At 36.1% G+C, this 15,914-nt stretch overlaps 1 protein-coding gene across 1 annotated transcript in view; it reads right to left on the reverse strand.

Annotated features, from left to right (window-relative positions):
* LOC142340886 (uncharacterized) overlaps positions 1-15,914 on the reverse strand; it is a 50,617-nt gene that overhangs the window by 33,287 nt on the left and 1,416 nt on the right. Inside the window, exon 2 of the mRNA XM_075391654.1 lies at positions 14,975-15,149. Coding sequence (XP_075247769.1) covers positions 14,975-15,149 — 175 coding nt within the window. The remainder of the gene's footprint in view (positions 1-14,974; positions 15,150-15,914) is intronic.

Here is a 15,914-nt window from a genome sequence, read left to right on the forward strand (position 1 = left end):
CAATACCAACAAATTTTGACTCCGAAATCAAAATTTCTTTAAAAGAACTCATAACGAATTAGGTCTCGTAAGGCTGGAATACCGATGACGACAGTTTAACTGAGTTAATTTAACTGATTTTTAAAACCTGTTTGTACAAAAAAACTGAAAAATGAGCACAGATCATGTCGGAAATAGAAGTGTAATAAACTACAAACTCTTTCATTTAAACTGTTCAATGATTATTCACATATCAGACATGATAAACACATTCAACAAAAACCAACCAATTTGAATGATTTCCTTGATATCTTAGAGATCTAGAAGAACTTGACCTCTAAACAATTGAAGACAAGCAGCTAAAAAGAAGTTTGTACACTAAACAAGTTGAGCAAAGACATTCAAAAGATGTTTCTGAAGGAATCAATGGGCTCAAAAGATTCACTAGAACTAGCAATGAGACAAATTCTGCGAGAAGAACGATTACATAAACTACATTCTTTGAAAGCCCTTTACCTATTCAAACATCATTTAAAACAAACGTTGTAGAGAGGTGATAAATTAAGATATTAAGGACCAGGTTTTTTATCCAACGAAACAACCAATTGTACCACACATTCAAAAGTATTTGAAAAAAGAAAATTGAGCAATATGTACAGGAATATAACAGAAGTGCAGAACGTGCGGTTTGAACAATCAGTTTGCGCAAATAGGCAAAATACAAGAAAAAAAAACAAAACAAAACTACATAGAGGAACTTTAGCATGGCGGAACAAAAGGAAATGTCTGGAATTACCAATTTAACCAACTACAACTATAATTTGGATCAAAATTTAGCTAGCATTTTTCCGAAGTCCAGTAAATGAGGAAAAAATTTGGTAATGACATTGGAGATAAAACGATTGATCTAAAAAATGCTAGTATTACAGACAATTAGATTCCAGCAAAAATCCTAATGGACTCAGGAAGTTTAGTAGCTCTAATTCCCAATGTAAACAGCCTCCATCAAAGCGCCAGAAGAAATATGCCAGAAAAAATCACACAATAGAACAAATCAAGGCACGCAGGAATTTACATTCAATATTAATGTCAAAATATTGGCAAGTTTTTTACAACCTCACACGCAAAAATTGGGTATCCCCAATTTGAACCATTACTGGTAGTCAAATGTACAAAGAGAGCGATTTTGAAGCTTGACCAAATTCAGAGTTTGGAAAATGCAATTTCACAAAAACACAAAAGTCAAGCCACAATTCTTAATTTTCATGATACTATTTTCCCCGCTGAAAAAAAACTTTGAACAGATTTTAAAAAACAAAGATCGAGACGCGAAAAAACAGAAAAAAAATCATTGAGTACTACCAATTTCATTAAAAATTTGAAATCTTACAGCAAAAGAGAAGAATAATTGCTATCAGTCAAGAACATTAGAGAAAGAACAGTATAAAAAGACTCAAAGCACCTAAACGATATAGGTCATATCAAAACACTGGATAATTGTTCCGACCAATATTTCACTGCACTCAGTAATTGTTCCGACCCTCTTGAGGGGGGAGGAACTATATACTCAAATGGGTTTTTTTTTGTTCCGTGAATTTTCGCCGCTCGATATATTCATCGTAGAGAGTTGAGACTGGTATCATTAGAAAGCTCGTCCAGCGTAGAAAATGGAATTAAACAGATTTTTCTAATTTTCGTTTTCTACAGGAAGTTATCGAGGTTTAAACTTCTGAGAAAAGAAGAGTGAATTCACGTTGTTTTTATTCACATTTTCCGGAATTTTTGCCTAAATTTTCGTCAATTTTGCTAACATTTGCTATAATTTTTAAGAATAGTGTCGTTGATTATTTTTGAAGACGAACAAGCATTGTTGATTGTTTTGATTTAATTTTTTTGGTCAAAAAATCTGGATAAACATTTCAAAATTTAGCCTTTTTCATCAAAAACAGTACGAAATAAGCTACTTTAGTCCACTTTGATTAAATTTGCCGACAGTACACCCCCAAACAACACTCATACAATCTTTGTAGACTCAGATGGGGGCTATTTCTACTTCAGAGTCTGCTGAGAGTGCACTGTAGTTAAAACGTTGCCGTTTTCTGCTAACTTTACTAGTTGAATATCAAAAACGCAGAATTTATTTTGAGTTTTCAACTAACAAATTATCTATATCTACAACATTGGAAAAATCAATTGTTCCTAACGGACAATAAGTTTTAGCAGGGCTAGTTTTGGGCCATTCTTGGACTATTATAATCCAAAAAAAATTGGGTTTAAATCAGTCGGTCTTTTTTTTTTAAAAAAAAAAAGACTTTTTTTTTAATAATAAAGAACGGAACATATCAAATCAAAGCTCAGGAGTGATAGGTCCAACCAATTCGCTTGCTAAGCAGCTCTAAGCGAATGCATTTAGTTTTTTAATTGAAAGTTTATGGTCGTTTCTTTTTTTTAAAAATAATTGACTTTTCAATAAATAATGTCTTATTTAACTTTTCCTCTATTTTTTTCTTAATTTGTTCAACTTCCAGCTTAGTGTCAGCAAAGAAAGACTGCTTCTTCTTTCTACTGATTTAACATTTAAGCTCGGTTGCAGTTTTAAGCCTGAAGTTATTGTTTTCTGGCTTTGATACTACAAGATTTCAGATTTCTGTTTGTTTTGATATTTGCCAGTTTTTCACGTTTTCTAATTTTGTCACATTATCACATTATTGACAGTTCTCATGTCACCTTATTAGCATTCAAAATGAGGCACAATTGAACATATTAAAATCTTGAAAGATATACATCATCGTTTTAACGGCCTCGACGCCTCTTTCTTGAAGAAATCAATTGAATTTTTTAATTTTGTCTCTAACTGTCATTTATACTTTGTCGTTTCGGTCGTATGAAATTTCCTGTATAGTGATAGCTTTCATTGGATTTTCATGGAAGAATAGAAGAACGGATATTCTGATATTAGTAGATAGCTGATGGCTTTCATGACTTTGAAAACAATCGTTTTCCAATATTTAAAAAAAAACTTTTTAACTTCGCAATTTTGTTCTTTTTATGTTTCTTTTTGTTACCTAATCTCGTTATTTAATTACAGGTCAAATATGAATTTATGGGTATCAAGGGAATAAAAGGGATTGGTGTCCCAAAATCTTTTTTTTAAAAGAATTTGTTATGACCTTACTGGCTTCGACTTTTTTTTTCACAAAAAAAAGTAAATTAATTTGCTTTTTGTCATATTTGACGTTCTTTTTGTAGATGCAAGAAAAATTCTGGATAATTACAGGTCTCGAGGGCGTCCTTTTCATGAATAAACGACCCTATTTAAAAAGCTCTTTTTGTAATTAATGCCTTTCATGACATTGAATGTAATTTTGTTTCGAAAAAAAAATTTAAAGTATTACATAATTTAGCACTTCGCTTTTTTTGTCTACTTGTTACCTAGTCTTACTAATGAATGGCCACGTACTAAATTATAGCTGTTTGAAGAAGGCGCAATCAAATATATTTTTAAGGCCAAAATTTGGCTTGACGGTTTTGACAGCGTTTTCTGGCAAGTTATAATTGAAATTTTGTTTGTTCTTTGTTGTTCTTTTTAGCCGCTTTAAAAAATGAATAAGGACAGGTCCTAATGCCCTTCTATAGAAACAGTGGTAATCGTAAATTTGTGGTAATATTAATTGATTCCTAATGGTATTTATTACTTTGAAGTTAACTGTTTCAAAAAGATAAATTAATTTTTTTTACTTTACTGTTTTTGTTCTTTTTTGTATAATTGTTACCAAACCTTTTTATGGACTGGTCGCAAATGTTTTCTGGTCATTTATAAGTTATTTTTGTTTAGTTTTAGGTTTATCTGACGGTATGTTGACTTTGTTATTAAATTTTGTTTTTTAGAGGGACATAAATTTTTTGATGTAATTAATGTTTGTTGTTGTTGTTGTTTGATTTTGCTGTTCGTCTTGACTCGCTTTCTTAATATTGACATATTACAGCAATCTAAAGCATCAATTTTTTCTCCACTGAGTTATTTGCTTTGGAGGCTATCTTATCGTTCATACAGAATTTTTTGAAAAAGACTTGGACATTTTTGGGATTCGCAAAAAATAATTTTTGGGTTTTTCTATCTGTTCCTCATTTGGTAGACAATTATGCCAAAATTGTGGATGAGCGGGGTCGGAACCTTATGTGCCATCGCACATTACCGAGCCACCTTGTTGCGGTAAAAAGACAAAAGAGTAAAAAAAAATAAGACGTGATTCAAAAGTGATAAACAGATCAGTACTGAATAAAAAAAGGTTCGAATGCCATCAATCGCTGTCCTACTGGGTAACGTAGCTCAAAACACAAAAGGCCTATGCGAATCAAACTGATGGCAGAAAAACAACTGGATTATAAGGATTTCTAGAAAAATTTTACGCCCTTACGGACATGCCTGTAAAATTTTAAATACCTTGATGGGAGCTGCCATAACATATTGTTTTTTTTAGATGAATCATAATAGCATCAAAAAATTTCTGGCTATAATAGATAAACGCCGTAAGAAATTTGACGACAGAAAACCGAAATGTCAATAAAGGAAATCAAATTCTCTGCACAACAAGTTCAAACTTTTGGCCAGAAAATTTTAAAAACTGGAAAAACCTTTAAAATTCAAAATAGCTGCTATCTAGGAACTGAAGTCTCCATCTACAAGCGAAGACAGGAATTCAATTTTTAGGTTTATTCAATCACCTCATAAAAAAAACTAAAAAAACAAGATGATTGATTCTTGGAGAAAAGTGAAACCTTTTTTCCCCGAAGAAGACAACTTGAACTTTAAATTGAAACAAGATGAGACAATAAACATAATGGAAAACACGTATATCGACAAGGAATTTCAAGGCAAACTCGAATGTGACGCATCATTTGAGAATATAGGGGCATCGATGGAACAGTTACCGAGATTGCTGGAAGAGTGCAGCATTCGCATTGAGATTCTCTAACATTCTCCATGAAAATAACAGTATAAACGAATACAACTTATTACGACTAATAAGGGTTGTAGAACACTGTTTATTCAGAATACGATTCCAAATTTGAACCAACCTTTATTATCAATAACGAAACTTCACACAAGTCTAATAAACCTATCGGAGACGCTTAACAGGACGAAAGGACAGATTACTGTTTTTTTTATCCTTCCATTCAAAATATTATTGCTATCGAAATGAGTTTTGTAGAATCTATTTCCACATAGCCCAATTTGTCCGCAGATAACATTCATCTAGATGCTGAATATTTTTTAACTGCAAACTTGAAAGAAGACAACAACAACACCAAACAACCAAATTCGATGAAAAACATAGGCATGGTACAGCAAACATTACTCTCCCAACACAACTCAATAGCACATACAAACTTAAAAACTCTAGATAAAGCAAGCCGCTCCACATTATTTAAAATTGTATAGAGTTCTACAGACTTTAACAAACAAAAATGGACAAATAGACTGTTTATAATAATAGAATTATGCTGAAGAATTAAATTTATGTAATACAAAAAAAATCGAAAAATGACGTCGGAAATCTAACTACGCGAAAAAGCAAAGAACAAGTTAACACTCACTTGAAAAGAAAACTTTCGCCGAGAACTTTGAAATTGTGTATGTAAAAGTGAAAAAGAAGGACGGAAAACCAAGAAAACGCCCGGAGTGTCGGGTCATAGTAAATCAGAGCTGTCTCAGGTTTTTTGAATTATCACTGACTAGTTGCAGTGCTGTATAATCGTTTTTAGAGCAGAAACCCAGGTTTATAAAAACTCCTCCCTGAGTTATACTCTTCCCTCCGTCTGGTCTCATTTTTGCCAGACTTACCTCAAGATGCGCAGTTATAATGCGATCATGACCTTTGAATTTGAAGTGAAAGGGAAGTATGAAAATTGAATTCCCAGTACAAATTGCATGTAAACGCGATTGTTAAGCTTCACATCAAAAATTCATGCTATTCAATTCGAAAATTTCGACCAACTCACATGAGAATAAAAACAATATGAATATTCAATTCTCAGATGGTTAATTTCAGTAAATAGCTATTTCAGTAAATAATTGGGACAATTTGTCAGTGTGATCTGATGTTTAATTCAATCTTCTCTCTTCTCAGATGGTTAATTCAGATAGTTATTCAGTTGAATACTTCAATCTTCTGCTTCGAATTCCGAGAGCTGCGATTAACTATTTGCATAACGTACTGGAGGGGGGGGGGGGGGGGGCACAAACCGAAACGATCCGGGGACTGATAACGGGATCTGTTATAACTGTTCTGTGTTATAGCTATTTCAGAGTTGTTAATGGTGAATCGGCGGTGAAAATTGAATAACAATGTAATGACTATTAAGTCTTTGTAACTGGGTCTTTGTTATTGGGTATATGTAATTGGGTCTTTCCCATTATAGCCCCCTATAGCCTCATGTTGAAAATTACAAAAAGAATCTTAGTTTAATGCCAGCATTCATCATTCGTGCACCGTGCCAAGTACACTATTCCCCTTCGAATTGGGGTTATTGCAGCATTTATGAGCCCTTCTGTAAAAGCGGATGGAATTGCGCACAGTTGAAAGGCCGTATTACATGTACAAAGCTCATAGGAAATCAATTAAGCTTTTACGCGGGTAATTATTGCTGCATGCGGCTTATCTTCAAAGGTCATAGAAACCTAAGCCGGCGTGATATAAAGGCACTTGAAACAAATGTTTACAACTGCAGTAATGTTTTTGCGCGGTGAAGTGTTGAATCAGGTTTTCATGTTTTACAATAATGGCCATGATATAATTTGTCATGAACAGTGCATGAATAAGAATATATTCCCGAATGGAAAAATCATGTTTAATTTCTGCGTTATACTGGTTGTTTAATCCGGGCGGTTGTTTGAATTGTGTAACGAATTACATACCGTTGACGATTGTCTTTGTATTGATGAACCTTTAGCACTTCGGTCCATTTTGTGCCTTACATATCTAGAGGTACCCCACGCCGTTTATCCAGTTCAGATTGGGATTGTTGATGTATCTCACCGAACAAAGCGGACTATTGAAAAAACTAAATTCATCGCAATTGCAGAATCGCGTGAAAGCCTTGTACGGATATCGGTAAAAGTCTTAAGCCGTTCACTGTCAAAGCTTCAAAACTTAACACTTCTGCACTCAACTCAAGATATTTATATGAAATGCGCAGGCCCAAAATTCAAACATAGCTGGCAGATTGCCAGAAAATAGCCGCAATAGATTCGTAGATCGGCAGTCTAAAAAAAACAGTAAAAAGACAGACCAAAAAAATTCGTCTTTTCATTGAAGGCTGATCTGTTATATTTTGATTAAAAATCTGTAAAGTTATTGCTGCCTCTATTAGCTGGTCTCAAATAACCTTCATTTAGAGTGACACACACCCATTTGACCTCATCTCTTTGAATTAAAGTAAATAAAAGTCAATTTCAAAGTGAGGAAGTCAATTTTGAGAGTGAGGTAAGTCAAGTGTGACCAAAAATTTAATCACGCGCATGAACAAAAGAACTCGCTCCACTAAGAGCGAAAAATGACGTCTCACATGCAATTCAGTTGAAATTGCATGAACGAATGAACAAAAAGTGGCTGTGACGTCATATGGTCGTAACAAAAATCATGACGACGAAATAAAAAAAAAAACCAAGAGAAGGCCAATAATAGCCCCAGCTATCGCTGTGCGGCTATTAATGACCAAAAGGAGGTACAACACCTTTAGCACATTCAAAGCAGTACTTATTAACAGATATTAGGACATCAATACATATTGTGCAAGGCTAATATGCGTTTTAATCGTTGTTTAGTGTATAAAACGGTCGAAGTATTCAATAATGCAATCGGCACTAACGCACAAAATTAATAATAATTTACTCAGAAACACAGTAATTTCCAAGTACAATTCAAATATGACAAGGTAGTCCAATCATCAAAAAAAAAATTCAAAGTGTTGGGATAAAAACGTACAACTGAACCATTAACCGGCAGAGAAACATAGAGCTATCGGAAAGACAAAAAGAGCAACGAGAACAATCAAAGGAAAGCTGGGTAACAAAGGAGAAATGTCACCAAAAGGCACAATGGTTACAGCTCCATTTAAAGCGTATTCCTGAAGTAAAAAAACTCTAAATTGGAAAAAATAACTGTCCGGTCCGATAGTCATAATTTGTTAAAACAAGAATATATTTGCACTTAATTGAGCTGGAACTCTAAAATGAAGAGCCATTCCCCTAAAAAAACAGAAACAACGAGGATTATCAAAGCAACACGAAAATCTCCATTAGCCTGAAAAGACTTCAAACTGTCAAAAATCTGAAACGTCAAGAACTTGTATTGGTTTCAAATCTACTAGGTACAACGGAGTACAGCTTAGTTGGTTAAAACAAAGGATTAAAATAGATTAATTCTTGATGGTCAAAAAATGGGGAAAAAAGTCATGGATAATAGATGGGATCATACAACTTCTACCAAAGAGTCAGACAAACCCTTTGCAAAATGAGAAACCCTGAACACAAAAAAAACGGAGACCACAGTCACAGAAGAGGCAAACTAACCGACAAACTTCCCAAAGAGGCCATAAACAGAGAACAAATTTTCAAGAACCTGAACCAGTACTGGGCAAGAACCGTGATAGTCAACGAAAGCAATTGCAATTGAGAATGAAGGACTATCAGGGATCATAAAACCTAATTCTCGCCGAAAAAGAAAAACTACCTTGTCGATTGAGATCAAAAAAGCACCTCTCACTACTAAATCCAGACAAAAACTCCAGGTTCATGCAATGCCACTTTTCAAACATTCGAATTATTTTCTCATTAATTGGGTTCGTCAAACTCTTCGTCAAAATTCACGAGTTCGAATGTAAACCCCTGGAGTTCTAATAAAAAACCCTGGACAGTTCAACCTGAAGCAACTCCTCCGAATCAAGTAAAAACAGATGCAGAAATTTGATAAATGGAAAGAATGACAGTGTCATTAAGTAGAGATACAACCTAAATGAAGCGACACATCATGCGAAGTAATGGTTAAAAACCAAATGGTCAGTCCTGGACATCTCTTGCATTGAGTCGCATTTTATCCCTGATGAAGACGGTACAAGAATCAGAACAATCAGCGAAAAAACTGAACAGATGCCCTGAACCAAAAACGAACGTGTACAGAAAAAGAGCAGCTCTTCGGAAAGAGACAAACAATTTTCGACGTCTGATTTGTACTAACCAACTTTGAGATAGTTGTCTTTAGCTGTTCAAATAATGAGGCATGTGGTCCATTTAAAAAAACCATAGTAACAAATCAACCATAGACTTTTAGCGCAAACTTGGTAAAATTGTATTGCATTGATCGAAAAGGGCTACTTTACGCGCAACAAATAGCCTAAACTTTGGTTTGTAATTTTCCGGGATTCGGTTGTATGGAATTGTAATAAATTTTTTAACCTTATCATTATACATCACCAGATTTTTAGGTATCTTAAAACTCCACCAAGTTATCATTCAGTTTTTCTCTAGTTTGCACTAATATTTTACATCTGTCATACAAATATTATAATATAACATCTGTCAAATATCAGCGAAAAGTTGTCGCAATGCGCGTCTAAATAAAAAAGATCTGATTGGCTGTCAAAATTTTCAATTCACGTAGTTCATATAAAATTAATCCAAGAATTTCGAATATTAAATCTGACGTAATTCTTTGTTCATTTATGCAACAGTATCTTGATGATTGCATTATTATTCTTTCATATTGGAGCAACCTATTGTAAGATTTTCTAGTCAATAAATGGTCCTTGGAAAAAAGTGGTTAAAACTGATGAATCTAGATAACTATTATTGGAGTGAGACGATTTGATGTAAAATTTTCGGAGCAAGTTTTGACTGATTATGATGCCAGTGGAAACATGAAGAAATTCTCAGAAAAGTTTAAATGCAGACAACGAATGGCATCCCTTGCTACAGATTTCTAGGAAATTTTGGAAGAAAATCAAATTAGGTAGCCCTTGCGACCCCCATTTTGAATCAAGTGCTAAGATTAATTTTGTATCTTGATTTTTTTCCACTGATAATGGGCTTATAAAAGCTGATTTTTGAGATTTTTCTTCCCAAAATTAAATTACCTTCTTGATCTAGTATTCAGATCTCTTCTGTAAATCTCTATATTCTACTGCGAAATATCTTTTTGGTTATTATTTCATTTTTGAGAAAATGATTGTTCTAATTTGTTAAAAACGTTTTTTCATTCCGCTGGCAAAAATACACAACACAACAATTTATGGGCCCGGCACTTTTGGAAGTAAACATTAATTTCTGAAACAAAATTCATTTTTTGTTAACAATCATAATCTTTTTCTGCCTAGTACTTTATTTTTCTTTTCAAAACGGTTTTACCAACTCAAACTACGGTGGACCAACAGACAGTGAAGCTGCTAATCTACACAGGTAAGGCACAGGACTTTCCAATCTGGAGCACAAAATTTATGGCAATGATGCAGACGAAGGGACTCTACAAACCATTACTTGGGACAGAGGAGCAACCCAATGAGCCTGCACCACTAGCCAATTGGGCGAGCAATGATCGGATGGTGAACTTCAAGTTACTGAAGGAAGTTGCAGACATTCAGGAAAAAAAAAACAAACAATGTGCGGGGCCATCTGGCACTTACTCTACATTCAAGAAACCTCATGCCGGTGAAAAATGACTGCGTGGGAGATGACGGGACCGGCGATGGAGCAAAAGCTAGGAAAGTTTTGGAAGAGAAAATTCAGAGTGTGGAGACGCCGATAGTGTTGAAGGGAGACACCGGTTCAGAGTGTGGAGACGCCGGTTTTTTTATACAAGAAAGCTTTAGACCTGCAACATTTTTCACAGAGTTCACGAAAAAGCTGCAGAATTTCCATAAGAGCACAGTACAAAGGAAGTGACAAAATGAATCAGTGGAACTGGCAGTAAAAGGTGACTTGAAGAATGGACCCAAGAGAGGAAGATGTTTTGTGTGTTGGATCCCTGGACACTTTTCAAGGAACTGCAGGAGGAAGAAGACAGCATAATGCGTTAAATGTGGTGAGAAGGGTCACCTAGATAGGGCATACAAACGATGAAGTCAAACATGAGTCAGTGCAGTGTGTCAAACATTAGTGGCAAGGGTCCCAGCTCTTACTAAGTGAAAGACAGCAGAAATGCTGATGAACAGAATAGATAGTAACAAAAACGGAGCGTTTCTAGATTTTGAACCCGTTCAATTAACAGAGAGGCTTCCAGAGTGGTGGGCAGAGGCTGTGTGGGCATCTGCATAACCTCAAACAAAGGGGAATCCCAATGAAATTTCAAGTGTTTTGAGAGTGCCTGACTGTTCCTCTAACCTCTTGTCAGTTTCCAGATGCAAGGATTGGGTGCACAGCTTCATTTCTGGCAAAGGAAACAGCTTCGTAGCTTCGTGACACTATGTTTTACTAATCCTGCAGCATTCTAAAAATCAAGATGGGTTCCAACAGCGTAAAACTTGACAGTGCAAGGAGGTGGAACAAACGATTGGGTTGTTCGAACCAAAAGGATATTGTCAGGAATCCACCAGAGAAATCGGGGAAATCAAACGTGATGGGACCTTTGTGTTCACAGAGGTGATGGGAGTTTTGATGGGAAGTTTGTGCACAGTGTGGCACGCTCAAGAAGCTGAGGAAAGATAACGCAAAACAATTTTTCACAGAGCAGTTCAAGATATGATGCTCAGATGCAGGCATTTTACAGGAGAAGAATCTACTCTAGACGCCACAACCGAAAGGGCGGGCTGTGAGCTGCAACAATACACTACTGGAGATGACAAGATGCCTGTTGATTGACTTGGGACGTCCCAATATGATTTGGGGAGCACCATATCTTCACGCAATAGGGATCAAAAACTTTGTGTTAAGACAAGGAGAAAAAGCTCCGCAGAGCTGATGCGAGGAATGAAACCTAAGCTTGCCAACGCTAGCAAACGTGAACCAAAGTCACTGGGAGGAAATTTAAGGGTTTCACTGAAGGAGACAGCGGACAACTGGTGCATGTGCCCAAATCACGCCAGGTGTTGGCATTTCGAGCTTTGATTATCAAAGATTCTGAAGTGGGCTCAATCCCTGACAATACAGAGACGGCAAGCCTACCTTACCAGATGAGGGACCATAGCAGCTGGGAATCTGGCACTCAGATGATGGTCATCAAGACGATGGCAACAAAAAGAAACAGGCTATATCCACTGTGGTAAAAGAGGAGTGGCATGACGCCGAGAAGCCTCAAGAAGCGACACTGAGGCGAGAATCCCCGGATGTTGAAGAGGCTGCAATAGATGAAGGATCTACAACAACAATAGAAAATTTCAGATACTTAGAGTCACTGGAAGACAGTGACACAGAAGACTTCTCACAGTCAGAAAAAATTGGCTTCTATGAAGAGCCACTGGAGCAAGCGGAGAGAAAAGAGACCAGACGAGGGACACGAGCAGGAATTTTCCCCGATTCTTTTTGAGAAATGCGGACCCATCTTCCTGTGACTGAGGGGACTATGCGGAACCCAAAACAGTCTACAAAGCTAAGCAAGGTGACGCTTGGGACCAGTGGCACCGGGCGAAGAAGGACGAAGACAAAACAATCCAAGACAACAAGACTTGAAACTTAGTGCGACCACCCACAAGCAGACTCGCCATACCGGGCAAATGGGTCCACAATGTGAAAATGGGACCCTGTGGTCAGGTGGAAAAATACAAAGAACACTTTGTGGCAAAGGGTTTCAAACAAGAGGAAAGACTGGACTACTTTAAGAATTTTGCGCCTACCGGTAAGTCAGAGACATTCGGGATTCTACTCAAACTATAAGCGAAGCAGGGCCACGTGATGCACCAGTCTGATGTCAAGACTGCTTTCCTGCACTCAGCAATAGAGGAAGAAGTTTATCTGTAACAGCTACATGAGTTTGTAAAACAAGGATCAGATCGAGAGATGTTAACATTTCGACTTAATAAATAAAATAATGCTTTAAAAGAGGCTGCTAACAACTGGTATGAGGCAGTGGAAATTTTCCTGATGAGACCGGGCTTCACCAGAAGCAGAAAAGTTGATTGATTGTTCGCAAGAGCAGAGACAGATGTTCACACCTTCCTCTTGGTATGTGTTGACGACATCATAGTAGCATCGAGAAGCAAGACAAAAATCTACGATGTCGCAGAGGCACTCTAGGTAACATTCCACATGGAAGGCAGATGGAGACAAAACTGGTTTCTGAGTCTAAGAGTCAGACGGTAAGAAGGCAAAGTCACAGTTGACCAAGAAGGCTACATAGAGAAGATGCTTGAGCGGTTTCAAATGGATCAATGCAAACCCTAAAGAATTCCAGCTGAATTGAATTTGAAAAATCAGGCAACACGAAACAGAGACGAAGAAACTATCAAAGGATCTACAGAAGCTTGGTTGGACTACTTCTGTATCTGGCCAACGAGACGAGGACAGACGTCATGTTCACAGTCAAAATTACGTCCAGAAACCTGAACGCACGTATTTATCAACACTAGTTAAGCGGAAAACGACTTCTGCAATAACTGCAAGGCTCAAAAAGTATAAAACTTATTTACACGAAAGAAGCTAAATATGATTTAGTGGGGGAAAAGGATGCAGACTTGTCTGGTGATTTGAACGACAGAAAGTCAACGAAACGCTTTTACATCAAGCTCAACAGACGTGGCGCAGCACTCAATTGGGGTGTCAAGAAGCAGGCCGCAGTTGCTTTTGCTTCATCAGAAGCGGAATATCAAGGCATGGCAGCAGCAGTTTAAAAAATATTGCATCTCATACATTTTTTGGAGGATTTCAGCATCCAACCAAAACATCCAACAGCTATTAGAGAGGACAACCAGATTTGTATCAAATAGTGCCAAAACTCCGTCATACACAAGAGGAGCAAGCGCATTGAGATAAAATTTTTGAGACTATTTGATGTAAAATGTTCCCATCATTTATTGAATGATTATGATACCACACGAAACGTGAACAAATTCTCAGAAAAGTGTAAATGCATACTATTTATGGTATCGCAAGCGACTGATTTGTAGGAGTGGGTAATCATTGCAACCCCCACTATAAATCATTGTGCTGAGATTAGTCTTGTATCTTGGTCTTTTCGCTCTAATAATGGGCATATACAGCTGATTTTTGAGCCTTTTTTCATCCCCAAAATCAAATCATCATCGTGATCTAATAATCTTTCCTGCAAATTTCTAAGTTGTTCTGTAAAATGTTGTTTTTGTTTTTCTCTCATTTTTGAGAATTTAATTCCGCTACTTAGTTAAAAACGCTTTTTATTCCGCTTGCGAAAATACATAAACCAACACCTATTGCCTTTGATTATTTTATAACACACCTAGAAACCATCGTTAAAAAAGATGAAGTCACAATATACAATAATTTGTGTAGAATTTTACTGTTATAATGCAAAGAAAAAAAGAACATAAAATCAGATCAATATGGAGTATCAAATTATTTTTTTTAGAAAAAAGTATTGGTTTCACGGTTGCCCTTTTCCGGAAATTTACCTAAAACGCAAACCCTCATATGTTTTCATTCTGTCCCGGTGATATTTGCTGTTTTCCCTAATAATACACTGTCTGTTCATAATAATTCGACTTCGGAACCACAATGCTTCTCAGTTATGTTTTGTTGGTTAATCGTTGCTTCAGAAAGAATTAACCGTTTTTTTTTTCAGAAGGAATAGTGAATACAGAAGGAATTATTTTATTCGCCTCTCAAAAGAGCATCACGTTATTCAACCATTTGCAATCTCAATGGTTCTGCCCTCTTTTTATGGCCGATCTCTTCTTATGCTTATTTCTTTGCTCTAAGCTAAAGCTGGGAATAACCTTAAAGAGTTTCAAAGTAATAGCGACGCATTTTCAAAGCTTTTATAATTGTCAGATCTAATAGCCCGGCTTACATGCACGTGACACTTCAACTTACGGCCTGATAAACATATCTTGTGATTCCCCGAGAGAAGCACTGGCCCTGCTCATTATCTCCCCAATATTGGATTGTTGGTCAGCCAAGATTGGTTCGTTGTATCTTGTCGTTGTTGTCTGACCACCCACTGTTTGGCTGCGTGTATAAGATCTGTGCCCTATTACTTGAGGTCCATCTAAAAAACAAAAAAGGGACGCTAAGATGAACCAAGTTGACAAAAATTAGGAGGGTAAGTCCTGGAATACAATCGAAGAAAGTGGGAAGTTCCAGAAGTCACGGTTAGACCGAAAGCAAAAACATAGCCCAGCAACCAAAAAACAGTAAATTTAATTTTTAAAAAGAGAAAGAAAGAAATTAAATTGATCAAAACCAAAACAACGGGCCCATTTCAATAGAAAATAATTCAAAATAAAAAAGCTGCTGACATAATGGATTCATTTTTTTGTATGAAGGGAAAAATTAGTGAATCAGGAGATAAAAACTGAGAAAATTTGGTCAGAGAATTTCACTCAAATCGTTTTTCATAAATATTCTAAATATCGAAAGCTATAAATCAAAGTTGTATATACAAAACTCTGCAAAAAAGCTCTACTCCGCTGAAAACAAAATCAAATACAGCGCAAAAACAGTCGGAGAATGGAAAAAATTACAAAAATTTCTATCTGGTTACCTTAATGTGCTGCCATTATCTTCCAGAGTAGTAATAACTACAAGTAATAACACATCTGCAATCCACAAAAAAACATTTAACCAGCCAAACCCTGGTTTCGGAAATAAATACAATTTTTGATAAAACTCAAAAAAGAATGCAAAAATCACCAGAATTTCATCAAAATAATTGGTGTTGATGTTTTTAACAACCAATAAGTACTATCAGAATTATGTTTTTCTGATAGTACAATAAGTACTATCAGAGTCAAGAGAAAATTTTCACGGCAAA

Source organism: Convolutriloba macropyga, chromosome 6, assembly GCF_964194025.1.
Source record: "Convolutriloba macropyga chromosome 6, txConMacr16.3, whole genome shotgun sequence".
Taxonomy (NCBI): domain Eukaryota; kingdom Metazoa; phylum Xenacoelomorpha; order Acoela; family Convolutidae; genus Convolutriloba; species Convolutriloba macropyga.